A 17,935-nucleotide genomic window follows, 5' to 3' on the forward strand; every position below is an offset into this window, starting at 1 on the left:
CCCTTTCATTAGGAATGAGACTTTAACCTCAAGCCACTGCGACTATCACTAGTCGATATTGGGACTCCAAACCTTTGTTCATACATCATCATTTATTCAATTCATACTTAAGGACTTTAACCCATTTATCCAATTCAAAACTATACATGACCACATAGTCCTCATAGGAGCCTTTGTTGCTCAATGATGTGTGAGCTAATGCTAACACATTTGAGGCTTTTAACTAAGAATAATTGCAAAGTCTTAAGCAACTTTTGTCTTTTTTGATTGTTTTATGTTTTATTTTGCAGTAGAAGCTATGATGCAAGAGAACCAATAAGGATGGAAGCAAAAGAGTTGAAATTTGAAGTAATTCGAAGAGAAGTATGGCTGACGACATTTCTGATAAGTCGTCAGCCCTGTGATAAGTTATCAGATTCATTATCAGCCTCAATTAGAGAATGCACCTAGGTTGAGAGTTGTGACGATATTTTGTGATAAGTCATCAAGGAGCTGATAGGTCGTCAAAGTTATCGCCAGCCTAAGGTAGAACATGAGGGCTGAGGTAGAGACTTAACGACATTTATGATAAGTCGTCAAGGAGTTGATAGGATGTCACCGGTTGTCGTCAGCTTTAGGCAGCGAGTATTAAAAGCAAAAAGGAGCTGACGACATTTGTGATAAGTCATCAGCCTCCTGATAGGTTATCACGAATAGCGTCACCTAATCCGAGGAATTTCTGAACTTTATTATTTTGTTTTCATAATTAGGGTGAACTATTTAAAGCATTGTTTAAGGTTTTCTTGAGGTTTCAGAACTGGAGCATTGAGACATGTATTTTGATATTTTCTCTCTCTAGTTTCTTGACTGGAACAAGCAATTATTTTGAAGAGATTATCATCATTATTTTGGGATTACTATTCTGATCTAATCTGAGAATCTCTATTTTCTACTCATCTTGTGGTAAGTTTATATTTCAAATCATGAATTATTACATCATGAGCGGCTAAATTCCTTTAACCTGAATTATGGGATCTAAGGTTAAGCCTTGATAATGTGCTAAGTGTTCAAGATTCGAAAGGTAATAAGACTCCTTGATAATTCTGAGGTTTTAATTATCATATATTGGTTGCAAATAATAGATAACACCTGCTTTGATTTGCTTGAGAAAGAAATCAAATATAGTGGGAAGTGAATTATTAACAGGGACTTGGAAGCACTAAAAACTTCCATTTAATAATTGACGTTGTAACAAGGTTGATTAACCTGAGGTAAAATCTGGTCATGAATATAAATTCCCTAAGTCCGAGAGGATTAGGAAATTAAATGCTTAAGTAGGTCGAGAGACATTTAGGCATAACTTTAATAAAGATAACTTGTTGTCCTACCTACTGTGAGAATCTTGAACCACCATTAGCATCTGTCAAGTACCAAAACCCCTAGTGAACATGATTCTGGTTTTCCATAAACTCTTGATTACGAACACTGTAACTTAAGTGACCAACAATTACTTTCTAAACTAAAAACCCCCATTTCGGGAAACATCCAGTAGCAGTTGATTAAATTGCAAACGACTTAAGTTCACACCTTATTTTCTGTGGGATTCGACCCCAACCTAGTTGGGTTTTATATTGACAACGATCGCTTACATTCTCATTAGAGAGGTGTAGTTTAAGCGTTATCACTCAACGATTTCAATAAGCCACTGCCTTAATTCAATTCACCACACAATTCAATATAAGGTCATCAAAACCCTCATGAACTATTCACATTGCACTAGCAATCTTATACTATATTCTCACAACGCTTTAGTTCAACACACAATTCAAGTTCATTTTCATACGTAGGGACTTTAACCCATCATTATCGATCAACTAACAAGATCAACAACTTTATAATACATGGCTCATAATATCTTTACAATATCATTTATCAACTATTCATACTTATTGGGCCATTGCCCTAGTTTAAAATATCATCAACATATGACTAGACAATTCACTTAGAGATTTTCACAAAAACCTTGTGTGCATACCTTTATCAAGGCCAATTTCAAGGTAGAAAGCATTATCATTAGGGTTACTCAAGACCCACATGTTTAACCACAAACAACAAGAACATACATGTACAAAACATCACCAATATCAAGCATCAACACAAGTCTAAACAAGGGTAAACATTATTCATCACAAGACATCAAAACCCTTATTATTTGATTACAAAATCTCCATGTACACTTACTAATCCACGTGTAAAATACATAGTTTTTGAGTTATTTAGCAAGGGATAGAGTTACATTCCTTAGATAACTTGATTCACTAAGAGTCTTGACTTTACTTTGCCTCTTGAAGATCATCTTTGAAACCCTAGCCTCCAATTTTTCAAATATGAGCTTAAGAGAGTATTTAGGGTGTTTGATCCATCAAAATAGATGTTTAGGAGGCTAAAAACACTTATATAGTGAGGGGACTTAGGGTTTTGGGCGTAGGAAATAACCATAAGGTCCTTAACTTAAAGCTGAAAAATAAGCCCTTGAAAGGGTACGACTTATTTAAGGAATCGTACCCTGAGTACGAGTGGTACCCTAACTCATATCCTAGGCTCCTTCTAGGTCACCTACACTGGTTACGACTACACACCATTAAGTTGTAAACAAAGGATATAACTCATGCCCTAAACAGTATCCATCAACCGTACCCAAAACAATCCACTCCAAGCTAAGACTTCACTCTATATGATTGGTCTTGGCACAACTCATACGTTAAGGTACGATTGGATGGAGAATCACTCATATCTAGGACAGTAAGCGGCCCTCACCACACTACCTAGGGTATGAGAGGGGAGGGAGAGGAGGATACAACCTGTATCTAAAGGGTACGACTCATACCCCCAGTCGTTCCTAGGTCAGAGACACCAAATGAGGGAAATTTTCAATGGTTCAAAGTCTAGGTGTTCCACTAATTAAGCCCATTCGGGCTAAATGTGTCACTCTTTACTGGCGAGGACCATTATTCTTTAGCGATAATGTAGTTTTGAGACTTGGTTATCTAGAACTCACATACACTCGGTGTTAAATACTACTCCCAAAGCCATGTACTATTAGCTCATAAATATAAACTGATGTTTAAAAATAAAGCATGAACTAATTTGATTATTATTTGTACTGATATTCTGAAATGTTAAACTAATCATGCTAAATTTACACTAATTTATGATCATAAGATCACTTCATGCTAGCTTGTTCTATATCAGGTCCAATTCCGTGGAAAACATGCTATATCACTTGTAATATTTCAAATAAGATTTTGACAATATAAATCAAACATAATTATTCTAATGCAAGTGAAAATCGTCACGGAACAAGTTACAACTAAAGATCATGAAGTTTGCATTATTGGGCATGAACCCTAGATCATGAAATTATGAAAACCGTAACTAATAATTTAAAACTTTGAGCGTGAGGGTAAAAGGAGACCCTCATTGAAATCCCATATACCTAGTTATTGGAGAAATTTGGACTAGTAGTTAAAATTGAGACTTGAGAATACGAACCCTAGATCTGAAGCTTGATAGCGTTCCTTATTTTATCTTCTTTGATTTAGAATTTTTTAATCAAGGTAAATAGGAGTTAAACTGAGAAATACCTCTTGATTCTCCCCCTCCCCAGCCTCCACCCCCAAAAAAAGAAATTATGTGGTATAGGACTTAATGGGAAAAGAGTAATTTTTCCTTTAAAAGCATAATCGAAATTACTGGAACTACATTCCATGAGTCAACCCACGACTCATATTTTGAGTCCATCAATCGTGGTCTGACTCATGACCACTGGGACCATATTGGATAATTCTGATTTTGGAGCCACGGGTCTACTGTATGACTCGTACATTAAATCCACGAATCGTACCTTGACTCGTAGTTATTGGAGACAAGTTCTACTTTGGGGTCCCAATCCTATTCCACGTCTCATGATATCAATCCATGAATCAAGGTTTAAACTCATGATCCCTGAGAGAAATTTTCAACTTTCGATACTTTTTCCTCTATTTATCGATAAGAATCAACCTATGACTCATAAGTTGGTTCCACGACTAGCCTACCATGAGTCATAGTACGACTCATGGTCTCTTTGTACAACTCGTACAATGAGTCGTACTGGTCCGAAAACTATGATTTTCATCTAGTTTTCTAGTCTAAATCTGAGTTTAAGCATGGAAAACTTTTAAGGTGTTACTTCAATAATATGAATCATTACAGCTATATAATGTAGCATATTGTATTAAAGAAGATGGAGAGCTTATGCTTGAAGGAAAATAAGCCAAGTTCCTTTTTCAATAGATAAGATTAAATATTCAACTATTTATTATTTGTTTTTCTACAAAGAAATAAATATTCTCCAAGATTTGAGTGAACTGGAGAAGCATAAAGTTGTCCATGGAGCTTATCGTCTTTTTGTTGGTTTCTCTTCTTCTTCACAGTCATTGAGGAGATTGAAAATGGGCTACTTTTTTTAATCTTCATGTTTGCATCGAAACAAAATATAGTGTCAAAAAATTACAAATAAGAAAATGTGATAGATGATTTGTTTTTCAACGTTACTGGAACATTAGTGTCTTGTCAGAGTAGAAACAATATATCCAAATTGTTGTTTTAAAAAGTTACCTTACCTTTTTAAAAAACTTTTGTTAGTAACTAGGTCAAAATCACCCATTTTATTTGGTTAAAGATTAAATGTGCGACACCTAATATCACAAAGACTAAAAAAGAAATTATGTAATAATTTAAGGACCAAAATCGTTTTTTCCTAAATTATAGCATCAAATTAACTTCGGCAATGCCCTCTTGACCAAATTAAGCCATTATTTGTATCAATTCACCAAAATAATAGTATTTAAAAAAAAATAAAAAAAAATTACAAAACTAGAGTAAATATAGTTGCCAATAATGAATTAGATGTTATGTTGTTCAAAAAAATCAACGGCAAAAAGTTCAATCTCTAACAGTGTTAAATATAAAAACATTACTGGGGGTAACGTTTTATAAGCAATTTGTTACCGTAAGTAACGAAACTCTGCGACTCTGACACCTTAGAATCGTTGTGCTAAATTTGATGTTAAATTCGTTACTATAAATCAAGTGTTATTGATAAATCGTTACGGTCAGTAACGGTTCTATTGAATTCATACTTATATAGTGATACTCACAAATCCTGTTTAAAATAGATTTTGGACCGTCTAAAATATCCTATTAAGTTTTAATCATTTTAGAAGAAATAAAATTTAATGCTTATCTGATACTCACAAAATTACCATTTTTTAAAACCTTTTTCATTAATGATTTTCTCGTTCTAAATTAAAATATTAAATTTAGTTATATATTATGTTAATTTACCGAATTTAAGTTATGCACTTAATAGTAAATAATCTATTATAACATGTTAATTTTTTAAATTAGCAAAGTATATGTTAACCTATGAACTTTACTCACCGTCAATATCTAATGTCTTGTTAGTTATCTTTCACATGATTAATTGAGTATTTGAATTTCTTGCAACTAATTTCTCTTTTTCTTTTCCTCGACGCCATATCTTCTTCCTCTCTATCCTCTATGCCCGTAAATGGATTCGATAGAATCGTTAATGGTAGTAACAATTTAACTGTAAAATGTGATTCATGATAATAATTTTAATATCAATGGTAGTAGAGTCACACAGGTTCATTACTTTGGATAACAAATTACTTATAAAAAGTTACTCCTAGTAACATATTTATATTTAACACTGTTAAAAATTAGTTGTTTGTCCATTGATATTTTTGAATAAAATAATACCGAATATGTTACTATAAACTACGTTTATTCTACTTTTGTAAATTTTCAAAATATTTAGTAGGCGTTTGATCATGAAAATTGATTTTTTTTGAAGTTAGAGTTGACATTAGAATTGAAGTTGAAGTTGTGTTTGACTATATCTTTTTAACATTTTATTTGAACTTTTGAAAGACTTTTTTAAATATAATTTTATACTCCCAATTTTTAACTGTCAAAATCATCCAACTTAACTAATTTACCTACAAAATACAATCAAATGTGAGAGGAGACAATAATATTGCATTTGTTGTTGGTATTGCATAAAGTGTTGCTTTTTGTTGTATCACGAGGAGATTTTAAGGAAGGACGAATAAAATTAAAGTTGCTTTTTGGGGTCTTTTATCAATAGAAGTAAGAAGAAGTAGACACTGTGGTAGTTAGACATTTAACTCTGAATAATGAATGAAATTAGTAGGGTGTTTTATTGTAAAAATATAAAAATGGAGTTATTTGTAATAATAAATAAAGTTGAAGTTGAAATTTGAAAAAAAGTGTGGAATTAGATTTAAAATTCTCGTAGTCAAATACCTCAATTTTCACTAAAATAAAATAATTTTTTAAAAAAAAGTGAAATATTTTTATAATGAAACGGTCCTTATTATTTTGATAAATTAATTTAAATAATGGCTTAATTGGGTCAAAATATCTGTAACGCAACACACCTCACCAGTGTTATAAGCCCAATTCATTTCTTCTATCACGTAGCAGAAGAGAAACACGAAACACCTTATTCCATAGATCAATAACAACCAAGTCCTATTCATATTTTTCTTCGTGAGTTTGAACTTTGAAGGATGGGAGCCGATGTTGAAGAAAATGAGTTGAAGAAATTGGAATACCTCTCTCTAATATCTAAGGTATGTTCCGAATTGGAGGCACATTTAGGGTTTGGTGATAAGGTTTTAGCTGAATTTATAACTGAACTTGGTAAAAATTGCTTAACAGTAGATGAATTTGATGCTAAATTGAAAGAAAGTGGTGCTGAAATGCCAGATTATTTCGTTAGAACATTGCTAACTATAATCCATGCTATTTTGCCTCCTAATGCGACGTCCAAGTCGGACAAAGATTTGAACAAGGATGAAGACGATTCCGAGTTTTCAGCTCTGAAGATAAAAGATAATAGAGAACGGGTTAAGGAATTGGAGAAGGAGATTGAGCTGGAGGCCAAGAGTAAGAGGAGAGATGGTGAGGAAGAAGAACATGATAGGAGGCGAGAGAGGGATAGAGATTTTAGAAGAGAAAGGGGTAGAGACAGGGATAGGGATAGGGATAGGGATAGGGATAGGGATCGAGATAGAGATGATTATCATGATCGTAGATCTGAACGTAGAGCTTCAGAAAGGCGCAGGGACAGGGACAGGGACAGGGATAAAGATGATAATACATATGCAAAGGGTAGAAGAGATCAGCATGAGCAAGACAGGGATTATGATTGGAATGATAGAAGAAAATTGAGGGATCATGTGGATGAGCCAGAGTTATATGCAGTATACAAGGGGAGGGTATCAAGGGTGATGGATTCTGGTTGTTTTGTTCAACTGAATGATTGTAGAGGGAAAGAAGGCTTGGTGCATGTTTCACAACTTGCTACTAGAAGGGTCAGTAATGCCAAAGATTTAGTAAAGCGAGACCAGGAAGTTTTTGTGAAGGTTATCTCTATTAGTGGGCAGAAGCTGAGTTTGTCAATGAGAGATGTTGATCAGAATACAGGAACGGATCTGTTGCCATTGAAGAAGAGCTCTGGAGATGATGGGTTGAGAACTAATCCTTCAGGCATGAATGGTGAAGGCTCTAAGACCAGGATTGGCCTGTCAGGAATCAGGATTATGGAGCAGGAGGATGCAGCTCCATCGTGGAGACCGTTGAAGAGGATGAGTTCACCTGAAAAGTGGGAAGCGAAACAACTTATTGCTGCAGGTGTTTTGGGGGTGCAGGAACATCCCATGTTTGATGAAGAAGGGGACGGAATGCTATATCAGGAAGAAGGTGCTGAAGAAGAGCTTGAGGTTGAGTTGAATGAAGACGAACCCCCTTTCTTGCAAGGGCAGAGTCGTTATTCAGTTGATATGTCCCCTGTTAAAATTTTCAAAAACCCTGAAGGATCATTGAGTCGTGCTGCTGCGCTACAATCAGCTCTGATAAAGGAGAGAAGGGAAGTAAGGGAGCAGCAACAGAGAACGATGCTTGATTCCATCCCAAAGGATCTCAACAGACCATGGGAAGACCCAATGCCAGAGACAGGTGAGAGGCATTTGGCACAGGAGCTTAGGGGGGTTGGTTTGTCTGCCTATGACATGCCAGAATGGAAGAAGGATGCTTATGGTAAAGCCTTGACCTTCGGCCAGAGGTCTAAGTTATCCCTGCAGGAGCAGAGGCAGAGTCTTCCTATTTACAAATTGAAGAAAGAACTGGTGCAGGCTGTCCATGATAACCAGGTCCTGGTCGTCATTGGTGAGACAGGTTCTGGCAAGACAACACAGGTGACACAGTATCTAGCCGAGGCAGGGTATACAACAAGGGGAAAAATTGGCTGTACTCAGCCTCGTCGAGTGGCTGCAATGTCAGTGGCTAAGAGAGTTGCTGAGGAGTTTGGTTGTCGATTAGGTGAAGAGGTTGGTTATGCTATTCGTTTTGAAGATTGTACTGGGCCAGAAACTGTTATCAAATATATGACTGATGGTATGCTTCTGAGGGAGATCCTGATTGATGATAATTTATCCCAGTATTCAGTCATAATGCTTGATGAAGCACACGAAAGAACAATTCACACTGATGTTCTCTTTGGTTTGCTTAAGCAGCTTATGAAGAGGAGACCTGACCTTCGTCTAATTGTCACATCTGCAACTTTGGATGCAGAGAAATTTTCTGGCTATTTTTTTGACTGCAACATCTTTACAATCCCAGGAAGAACTTTTCCAGTCGAGATACTATACACAAAGCAGCCAGAAAGTGATTATCTTGATGCGGCTTTAATTACTGTTATGCAGATCCACTTGACGGAACCTGAAGGTGATATCCTCCTCTTCTTGACTGGTCAAGAGGAGATTGATTATGCTTGTCAGTGTCTCTACGAGAGGATGAAAGGGCTAGGTAAAAATGTTCCTGAACTGATCATACTACCTGTCTATAGTGCCTTGCCCAGTGAAATGCAGTCCAGAATTTTCGATCCTGCCCCTCCTGGGAAGAGAAAAGTTGTTGTTGCTACAAATATTGCTGAAGCTTCTTTGACAATTGACGGTATATATTATGTTATTGATCCTGGATTTGCAAAGCAAAATGTCTACAATCCAAAACAGGGGCTTGATTCACTGGTTATTACCCCAATTTCACAAGCATCAGCAAAGCAACGAGCAGGGCGTGCTGGACGAACTGGACCTGGGAAGTGCTACCGTCTGTATACTGAGAGCGCATTCCACAGTGAAATGTCCCCTACCGCGATTCCAGAAATCCAGAGGATAAATCTTGGGAACACGGTTCTTATGATGAAAGCAATGGGTATTAATGATCTTTTGTCATTTGATTTCATGGACCCACCTTCCCCTCAGGCTCTCATATCTGCCATGGAACAACTTTACACTCTTGGAGCACTGGATGAAGAGGGGCTTCTGACAAAACTGGGAAGAAAAATGGCAGAATTTCCATTAGATCCTCCTTTGTCCAAGATGCTTCTTGCTAGCGTGGATCTTGGCTGTAGTGATGAGATCTTGACCATCATTGCTATGATTCAAACTGGAAACATCTTTTACCGGCCAAGGGAAAAACAAGCTCAGGCCGATCAGAAAAGGGCCAAATTTTTTCAGCCTGAGGGTGATCATCTTACCTTGCTTGCTGTTTACGAGGCTTGGAAAGCGAAGAACTTTTCAGGTCCATGGTGTTTTGAAAATTTTGTCCAGTCACGATCACTTAGGAGGGCACAGGATGTTAGAAAACAGCTGCTCTCCATCATGGACAAGTATGTATTTCGATTCCTTCTCCATACTTTTCATTTCAAGCCTTGTTTTCTTTTACTGTTTACTTATGAACCTCTATTGACTCTTAGCTTAATTGACTTGGGCTTATTTCCTGGATCTCTCTGCCTGATATTTATTAAATTCTCTTTTAGGCTAGAAACTTACATGGTCGGGACTTGATTTTGAATCTTCCTTGCTTGTTGCAGGTATAAGTTGGATGTTGTGAGTGCTGGAAAGAATTTCACAAAGATCCGAAAGGCTATTGGAGCAGGTTTCTTTTTTCATGCTGCTAGAAAAGATCCTCAAGAGGGTTATAGAACTCTAGTTGAGAACCAGCCAGTCTATATCCATCCTAGCAGTGCTCTTTTTCAAAGACAGCCAGACTGGGTTATTTATCACGAGCTTGTTATGACAACAAAGGAGTACATGCGCGAGGTGACCGTGGTAGATCCTAAATGGCTTGTTGAGTTGGCACCAAGATTCTTCAAGGTGGCTGACCCAACAAAATTAAGCAAGCGCAAGAGACAGGAACGTATTGAACCTCTTTATGATAGATATCACGAGCCAAACTCATGGAGATTGAGTAAACGGCGAGCGTGATATCTTTTTTTCTTTTGGTTTTGTGTTGGTTCAATGAAATGCCCACTGCTTGTTTCTGTAAAAGTGACATATATTTGGTCAATCTAAAACATAATTTTTGACATTTGGAGCACTTCTTTCATATATGCCTTTTCGCCATCTGAGCTATTACAGTTTTCAGTAAAGTTCCTCAAAGTTGTTATAATCTCTTGCAAGGGACATAATCTCTTGCATTGAACTTTAATCGTATTCATGTTCCAAGGATGAATGGTTAAGCTTGACTACTTAAAGTGCCTTTTAAACTGGACCAGGAAGAAGCTAAAAATATGCTAATTACTCTAGCTAAATAGTTTTCAAATCATAGTTTTGAAAGTAAATAGAATATTTTATGTGATAATTTGATAACTTTGGATTACAAAATTAGGACCCTCGATTAACTTTTATCATTCTTATGCTTTTTCTTTTTTGTATTTTTTCTGGGTTGACTTTGTTAATGCTTACTGACAACTGTATTTTTTAATTTGTTCCAATTTTAGCGTGGATAAGGGGCTTGTTTAAAGCATTATGCCAACGTGTTTTTGCGCTCTCGTTTTCTATGTGGAATCTGGTCTTGCTGTCATTGTCGTGAATAGTGCTCTTATTTAGTAATAAGGTACTGATTAATCATTACTCTGTTTCTTGGCTAAGGGTTGTTTTCCCTCCTGGAATTTTAAGTTTCAATTTTTCCCTCTCTTGGTTGCTTTGAATTGTTAACGCCGTGGTGGGATTTGAGATCTGTATTCTTTTTCATGAATTTCAGAGGCTTTCTGCAGTCTCAGATTCGTCAGGATTATGTGCCACACATATTTTCTGTTCCCTTTTGTGTACAATGTAATAGACCCATGTTTGAATTAATGCTTTAGCCTTCACAATATTGGTGACTTTAGTAAAATATGTTCTGTCCAAGCTTTAGCTCTCTTTCTGATGTCATTTTTTATTTCCATTTCTAAATGAAGTGTGATGAGGAGGTCCATGGATGCCCCAGTGCGGAGGTGTGAGAGGTTGGCTAGGGATGTAGAGGTAGACCGAAGAAATATTGGAGGGAGATGATTAGACATGAGATGGGGCAGCTTCAGCTTACCAAGGACATGACCCTAGATAAGAAGGTGTGGAGGATGCAAATTAGGGTAGAAAGATAGTAGGAAGGAGTGCGTCCTTGCTAGTGTGTAGGAGGACTTTGTTTTGTTATCAGTGCTAGTAGCCATGGCGTTAGTCTTGTTTCAGAGTATGTTATCGTTTGTCGTATTACTTGGTGATGGCCTTTTATATATATATATATATATATATATATATATATATATACAACAACAAACCTAGTGTATTCCCACCTAGTGGGGTCTGGGGGGGTAAGATGTACGCAGTCCATACCTCTACCTCTGATGAAGTAGAAAGGCTGTTTCCGATAGACCCCCGGCTATATATATATATATATATATATATATATATATTTGGTGTGTTAATACCTATTATTTCTTGTTTCTTACTATTTCTTTTCTAGACTGTTTTTGTCTTGAGCCGGGGGTCTATTGGAAACAGCCTCTCCTTCTCACCTCTGAGGTAGTGGTATGGACTGCATACACTTACGATCCCCAGACCCCACTTTGTGGGAGTATACTGGGTATGTTGTTGTTGTTGTTGTTGTTCTAAATGAAGTGTGTTCTCTTTTACGGTCGGTTCGCCTGTGAAAAGCATCTGATGTTCGAAGGTCCAAAAAGATTACCTTTAGTTACTATTGAAGAGTTCATAGTTGGAGACCAATTAAATCTAAAGTTGTCCAGTCCTTGCAAAATTTAGGATTGATGCAACTGCACTAACCTGATGTTTCAAGTACTTTGTCCTTCATTTCTTTCTTTGACTGTTTGACAACGCCGCGCTTTCTACCTATTGTAGTATTATTTATGTTATTGTTGGATTGCACCTCTAAGACTACTTATTAGAAGATATTTATTTGTAAATTCTCTAGTCTTTTATAAGCACGAATTTGAATGAACCATGTATTGTAGTAGTTGCACCAGCCGAATGCTGGAATAGGTACTTATGATGTAAATGAGCTTTGGCTTGTTACCCATGAGAAAATGATAAGCTTTAATATGAACTCAATTGATTGACAATTGATTTGATTTTTTGGCTTTCAATCAAAACGGATCAAGCCAAAGATCGGAAACTTCTGCTGGATTTCTCAACTGTTTCTTCCGTTGGCTGCCGACAAGAAACACCAGGTATGTATTTCTCACGTTTGGTGTAGTTAAGGAATTGGGATGGAAGTGAGCAGCTTCCATGGGTTGTTCCATCCATAACATATAATATACAAGACTTGTAGATGAAGGAAGGGTATGTGGATAAATTTGGCCCTGATTTTGGGCGAACACCTGGGCGAGATATTTGCGAACTCAAAAGACTGGACCGTCCTGTGACCTATCACGAGTCACGTACAGCTGCTAGTGTAAACTGCCAAATGAACTTTGGCTAATTTTTCTAAGATTCACTTGGAACAATGCAAGTACCATAGTTTTATTGGAAGCATGTAATCATTGAACTGCCATTATCCTTTCAGCCACAACTCATTTTAGATTGATCATGAGCCATGTATTTGATTTTTTTGGCTTCCAATATTCTTGAGTTCTTTTTGTTGGCATATCATGTTTGCCGTACCAGTTTGACCAACGGCTTTCCCTGATACAGTCTATACTTTGTCTTAGAATATAATGTTCTGTTTATTTCTATAAACAAAATTTGGTCGACTATATAAAGCACCTTGTTGTTGATGTGGCGATCTGTTTTTTCACATTGTGGGATGAAATTTAAAAAAAAAAAAAATCTGCCTGGGCGTATAGTAAATATTTGGTGCAAATGACCTTGTTATGGCTTTGAAATTCAAACAAAGAGATTATCTTGTGATTATATATGCAGCGCATTACAAATTTAGACGAATAAGTCACTGGAATCATATTACAAATACTGAAGTTCTTACTTTTGCATGTTCTTAGGAGGGTAGAATGAGGGATGCCCAACTTGGATCAGATTCTGTGAGATCTCATGTTATGACGGTGGCAAGTACTCATTTAAATGACTGACTGATTCTAATACTACTTTTGGCAATAGCTGTCCTTCTGAATGATATCCATCCTTTTTATTGGTTTGTCGGGAAAGACACGATGGAAGATCTCAAGTATCCTTTAAAAAGTAACTGTACCTTTTTGTGCTGTACCAGTGAGTTGATCCTCATTCTTCATTCATTAGCTAAAAAATTACTTTATGGATCGGAGGCGATTATTACCTCATACTCAGATTTCAAAATTTGCAATTTATCAGATGTATGATGTTCTGCTTCCAACAACAACAACAACAACAAACCCAGTGTATTCCCACTTAGTGGGGTCTGGGGGGGGTAAGATGTACGCAGTCCATACCTCTACCTCTGATGAAGTAGAAAGGCTGTTTCCGAAAGACCCCCGGCTCAGGCACAAGATATCATACAAACACATAGTAAAGCACAGAAGCAGATGACAATAATATAAATAAGGCACCCATACGGACTATAAAACAGAGGAAAGCAGAGGAAAGCACACAGATTCGTAATAAGCATGGAACACTGAATACGGAATCATAACAGGAATAAAAAATAAAAATAAAAAACCCCCACCAAGTAATTCCCTACACTAGCGACCCAATCTGGCCCTACTCTTCTGCCGTAATTCGCCTCTTCCAGACCTTCCTATCTAGGGTCATGTCCTCGGTGAGCTGTAACTGTTCCATGTCCCGCCTAATCACCTCACCCCAGTACTTCTTCGGTCTACCCCTACCCCGTCTAAAACCATCCAACGCTAGCCTCTCACACCTACGGACCGGGGCATCCATGCCCCTCCTCTTCACGTGTCCGAACCATCTCAATCGTGCTTCCCGCATCTTACACTCCACTGAAGTCACACCAACCTTCTCCCGGATAGTCTCATTCCGAACTCTATCCCTTCGAGTCAGTCCACACATCCAGCGCAACATCCGCATTTCTGCCACCTTCATTTTTTGGATGTGGGAGTTCTTAACTGGCCAACACTCCGCTCCATACAGCAAGGCCGGACGGAGATGTCTATGATGTTCTGCTTCCAATGGTTGTTTTTCTGCTCTTTTATTTCTGACAAAGAGATGTCTATGATCTTCATCATGTGATATTAGGCAAGCTATTCTTTGGATTCGGCTAGTTTTAGTGGAAGTGGTTTATATTTGTTCTCACTATAAAAGCTTTCTGGTAGTCCTCTAATTATGTTGTGATGGCAGGGCTTTTGTTCTCTGTTCTGGTAACAGCTTTTATCACAGATGCTGTAAAAGATGCAGTTGGACGGCCTAGGCCAGACTTCTTGTGGTGCTGTTTTCCAGATGGAAAAGAAGTATGAGTGTGATTTCTGTCATTGTTATTTTAAACTTATTAGAAAACACTACATCGAACTGGAAAGTTGACAAAAGGAAAAGGCTTGCCTCTTGCACAGGTAGAAACATTTTTAGGGTTGTATATTCTTACTTTGTTTCTTTTAAATCTTGATTTTGTTTAAATTTGGACCTTTAGTTCTTGGTCTTTGTTGATTTCCTTGAACAATTTTATTTCCTGGTTGGTTGCAGTTTGGCTAGGAAGATACTGACGAAAATTGAATTTCCACAGGTTTTGTGATTTAGTAGATGTAACTGGGGTTGCAGTTCATGCATGTCCTCTCATCCTAGACACTGCTTAAATCAGTTTAAGTTGAGATTGAGGATCTTGTTCATGTCTAATGCAGTATAATGTTTGGCGTTTGGCCATTTGACGTGAAATAGCTGTCATGGAAATCATGCATTTCATAATGGAGTCCCTTTCACAATACTTACTGTCTTGTGTTCTAATTTTAAATGAATCTTGCTATTTCAAGGGATATACTTCTCTGATCTTTTTGTTAAATCCAAAAGTTAGCTTGCTGCTGCTGCTTCTCACTGCCTTTCGGCAGGAGAGATTTGGCTCTCTATTTCAAATTTGTAGGTTTTACTCATTTACTATGTAATACATCATCAATATTTGGTTTTCTAGTTTAAGATGTACTTTAAGAATTATTATTAAAGTGAGATTCATGATAATTCATGGTCTTGGATTTGGATGAAGAGTAGCAGGTACTGGGAGCTGGTGTATACTTTAAGACATTGCTGTGGTTATATCAGTGAAATACAATTTCCTTGTTTGAATAAGAGATTACTGACCAACGTGATTGGGAGGGCTTTTTCTTATTTCTTTATTTGAATGTCTGTAAGTGCTATGTGATTGCTGTGACCTGAATTAGTCATCCTACTATTGTTTGGATTGCGTATCTCTTATCTGTCTTGCTTTCTATTACGCCAGCATTATTTATTACTACTATGTTTGTTTTATTGTGGTCTATGTTGCGCGGACTCGTTGGTGCGGCCGAACCCGTCCCGACGCAACACTGATGCGGGCGCGGGGTGCATCTCCTATTTGGTCAAACGAATTCGGAGACGTTGACCCAGCATCAAGAACAAAGTTTGTTGTCATTGTTGGAGGGGAGAAAGATCGGCGACTGTAATTGCTGTTGTCGGAGGAAGGGAGAAAACCGGCGACTCTAATTGCTGTCATTGGAGGAAAGAAGAACCCGACGACTGTTGTCATTGTCGGAAGGGGAAAATCCGGCGACTGCTGTCATCGTCGGAAGGGAGAAATCTAGCGATGGTAATTGTTGTCGTCGAAAATTGAATCGCTGGTGGGTTTTACTTTTGAACGCTGGCGACTGTAATTACATATCTAGGTTTTACTTTTTAATAATTATATTTTTTTAAAATATAAAAAGTAGTAATTTAACTTTAGTTTTCTTTTCTTTTTTTTTTTTGCCACGGCTTTAGTTGTCAATTGCTATACGATGCTTACTATTTTTATGGACCAGACGTAAAAATAATACATTAACTTAGAATTTTTATATTAACACCCAAAAACCCAAGTAGATACTACTCCTAATTGAAAAAGTAACTAAAAAAAAGTTTATCTTAAAAGTGGGGAAAGTAAAGGATATTTTTTTGGAGTTAGAATATCTTTATATTTATAATATTTAAAAGTAACTATATTTATAATATTTTATTTTTTTAGTCGAATTTTCACACTCGTATCTATATTTGGATTCGCACCTCTGAAATTTAAAATTTAAATTATGATGAATTCGACTCTCGGATCCGCACCCCTCTTGGATACCTGCATCCGAGTCCATGCAATTTAGATTGTGGTTATCTTTAACATTTGTATTGTCAGTACCTTAGTACTTAGTAGTATCATCGTAGCTTTTTACTCTTGCATTTCTGAAAAAACAGTTTTTTGAACACTCTCTACCCCACAAAGGTAGGTTTAAGGTCTGCGTAACCCCACCCTCCCTAGACCCACTTATGGGGCTATACTGGGTATGTTGTTGTCGTAGATCTTTCTTGCAGAACTGTTGTATATTTTCACCTCTATTATAGATATGTTATATTTTACCTCTATTCTTTAGGTTGGAATGTAAAGAATACGGTGTACACATCCTGGTCTTGCATTGCTATACTCCTTTTCTTTAAACAGTTTGTAAAGTACCATGTTAGCGAAAAGCATGTGTCACATCTAATCATTAGACTTGTCTATTAGTTGCAGCTCATGTTCCGTGTCAGAACTAATCCTTGGACTTGTCTATTAGTTGAGCTCAAGTTCCGGCTGCAGCTCAAAAGTTTGTTTTGGTCCACTTTAATACACCTAGTAGCTCAATGTAGTTCCTCGGTTTAGTTGTACTCGATATCAGCTCTCAACTTAAGAGTGTGAATCAACTTAGAATTGTGAAGTATTCAAGAAGCTCAAGTGAATTAGCTTGATGGTGAACCCTCAACAAAGCTCAGTGTGCAGTACGTGCAGTTAGCTCAATTCTTTTTCATCCAGCTGCATAGGTATGAGACATCCAATGTTGTATTATGTTCATACATCTGGATTTAGTTGCTTGGGAGGCTGGTAGGTTATCCAAGCTATTAGGATGTATTTGTACGTATAGCAAGTGTTGCAATTATTGCCATAGAAATTTTATGTTGCTTTTGTGCAGTTCCTGTTTTGGAGGCTCACCAGCATTTGGTTGCTGTATGATTGCATGAAGGCTTCCTGTTGTATGTGATAGCAGTTATTTGTTGTTGCATGTATTCTTCACTTGTTGCTGCACAGAAGCTATGGAGAGGCATAATAGCCACTTGCTGCTGCAGTAGGACTCCATGTTGTCCTGCAATTTTGTTTGTTTTGTTTGACGCTGGAGCAACATTAGTTGTCAGACTCATTAAATTCCACTATTTAGTATATTCCCTGAATCATTTAAGATGTGCATAGCGTCAGCCTTGAGATACTTCAAGCTTGACTAGTTTGGACATTGTGAATCGGACCAGAAAGATGCTAACTACTCCGAATTGTATAGTTTTGAAATCATAAGATAGTTTTGAAAGGTAAAATAGACTAAAGACTTAACTACGAATTCCAAACTAAAATTCCAGAC

General features: G+C 37.0%; 1 protein-coding gene and 1 long non-coding RNA gene across 2 annotated transcripts; both read left to right on the top strand.

The window, feature by feature from the left end:
• The first annotated feature begins 6,498 nt into the window (after positions 1-6,498).
• LOC107852187 (probable pre-mRNA-splicing factor ATP-dependent RNA helicase DEAH5) lies at positions 6,499-10,500 on the top strand. Its single transcript, XM_016697245.2, has 2 exons — positions 6,499-9,799; positions 10,004-10,500. Exons 1-2 carry the CDS (start codon positions 6,639-6,641, stop codon positions 10,395-10,397), a joined length of 3,555 nt encoding a protein of 1,184 aa, XP_016552731.2. The 5' UTR covers positions 6,499-6,638; the 3' UTR covers positions 10,398-10,500.
• A 3,891-nt stretch (positions 10,501-14,391) lies between these two features.
• LOC107852186 lies at positions 14,392-15,539 on the top strand. The gene is made up of 2 exons (XR_001669308.2): positions 14,392-14,899; positions 15,070-15,539. It is a non-coding gene; the product is annotated as an uncharacterized LOC107852186 (long non-coding RNA).
• The last annotated feature ends 2,396 nt before the right edge of the window (positions 15,540-17,935 follow it).

Source organism: Capsicum annuum, chromosome 7 (genome assembly GCF_002878395.1).
Source record: "Capsicum annuum cultivar UCD-10X-F1 chromosome 7, UCD10Xv1.1, whole genome shotgun sequence".
Taxonomy (NCBI): Eukaryota; Viridiplantae; Streptophyta; class Magnoliopsida; order Solanales; family Solanaceae; genus Capsicum; species Capsicum annuum.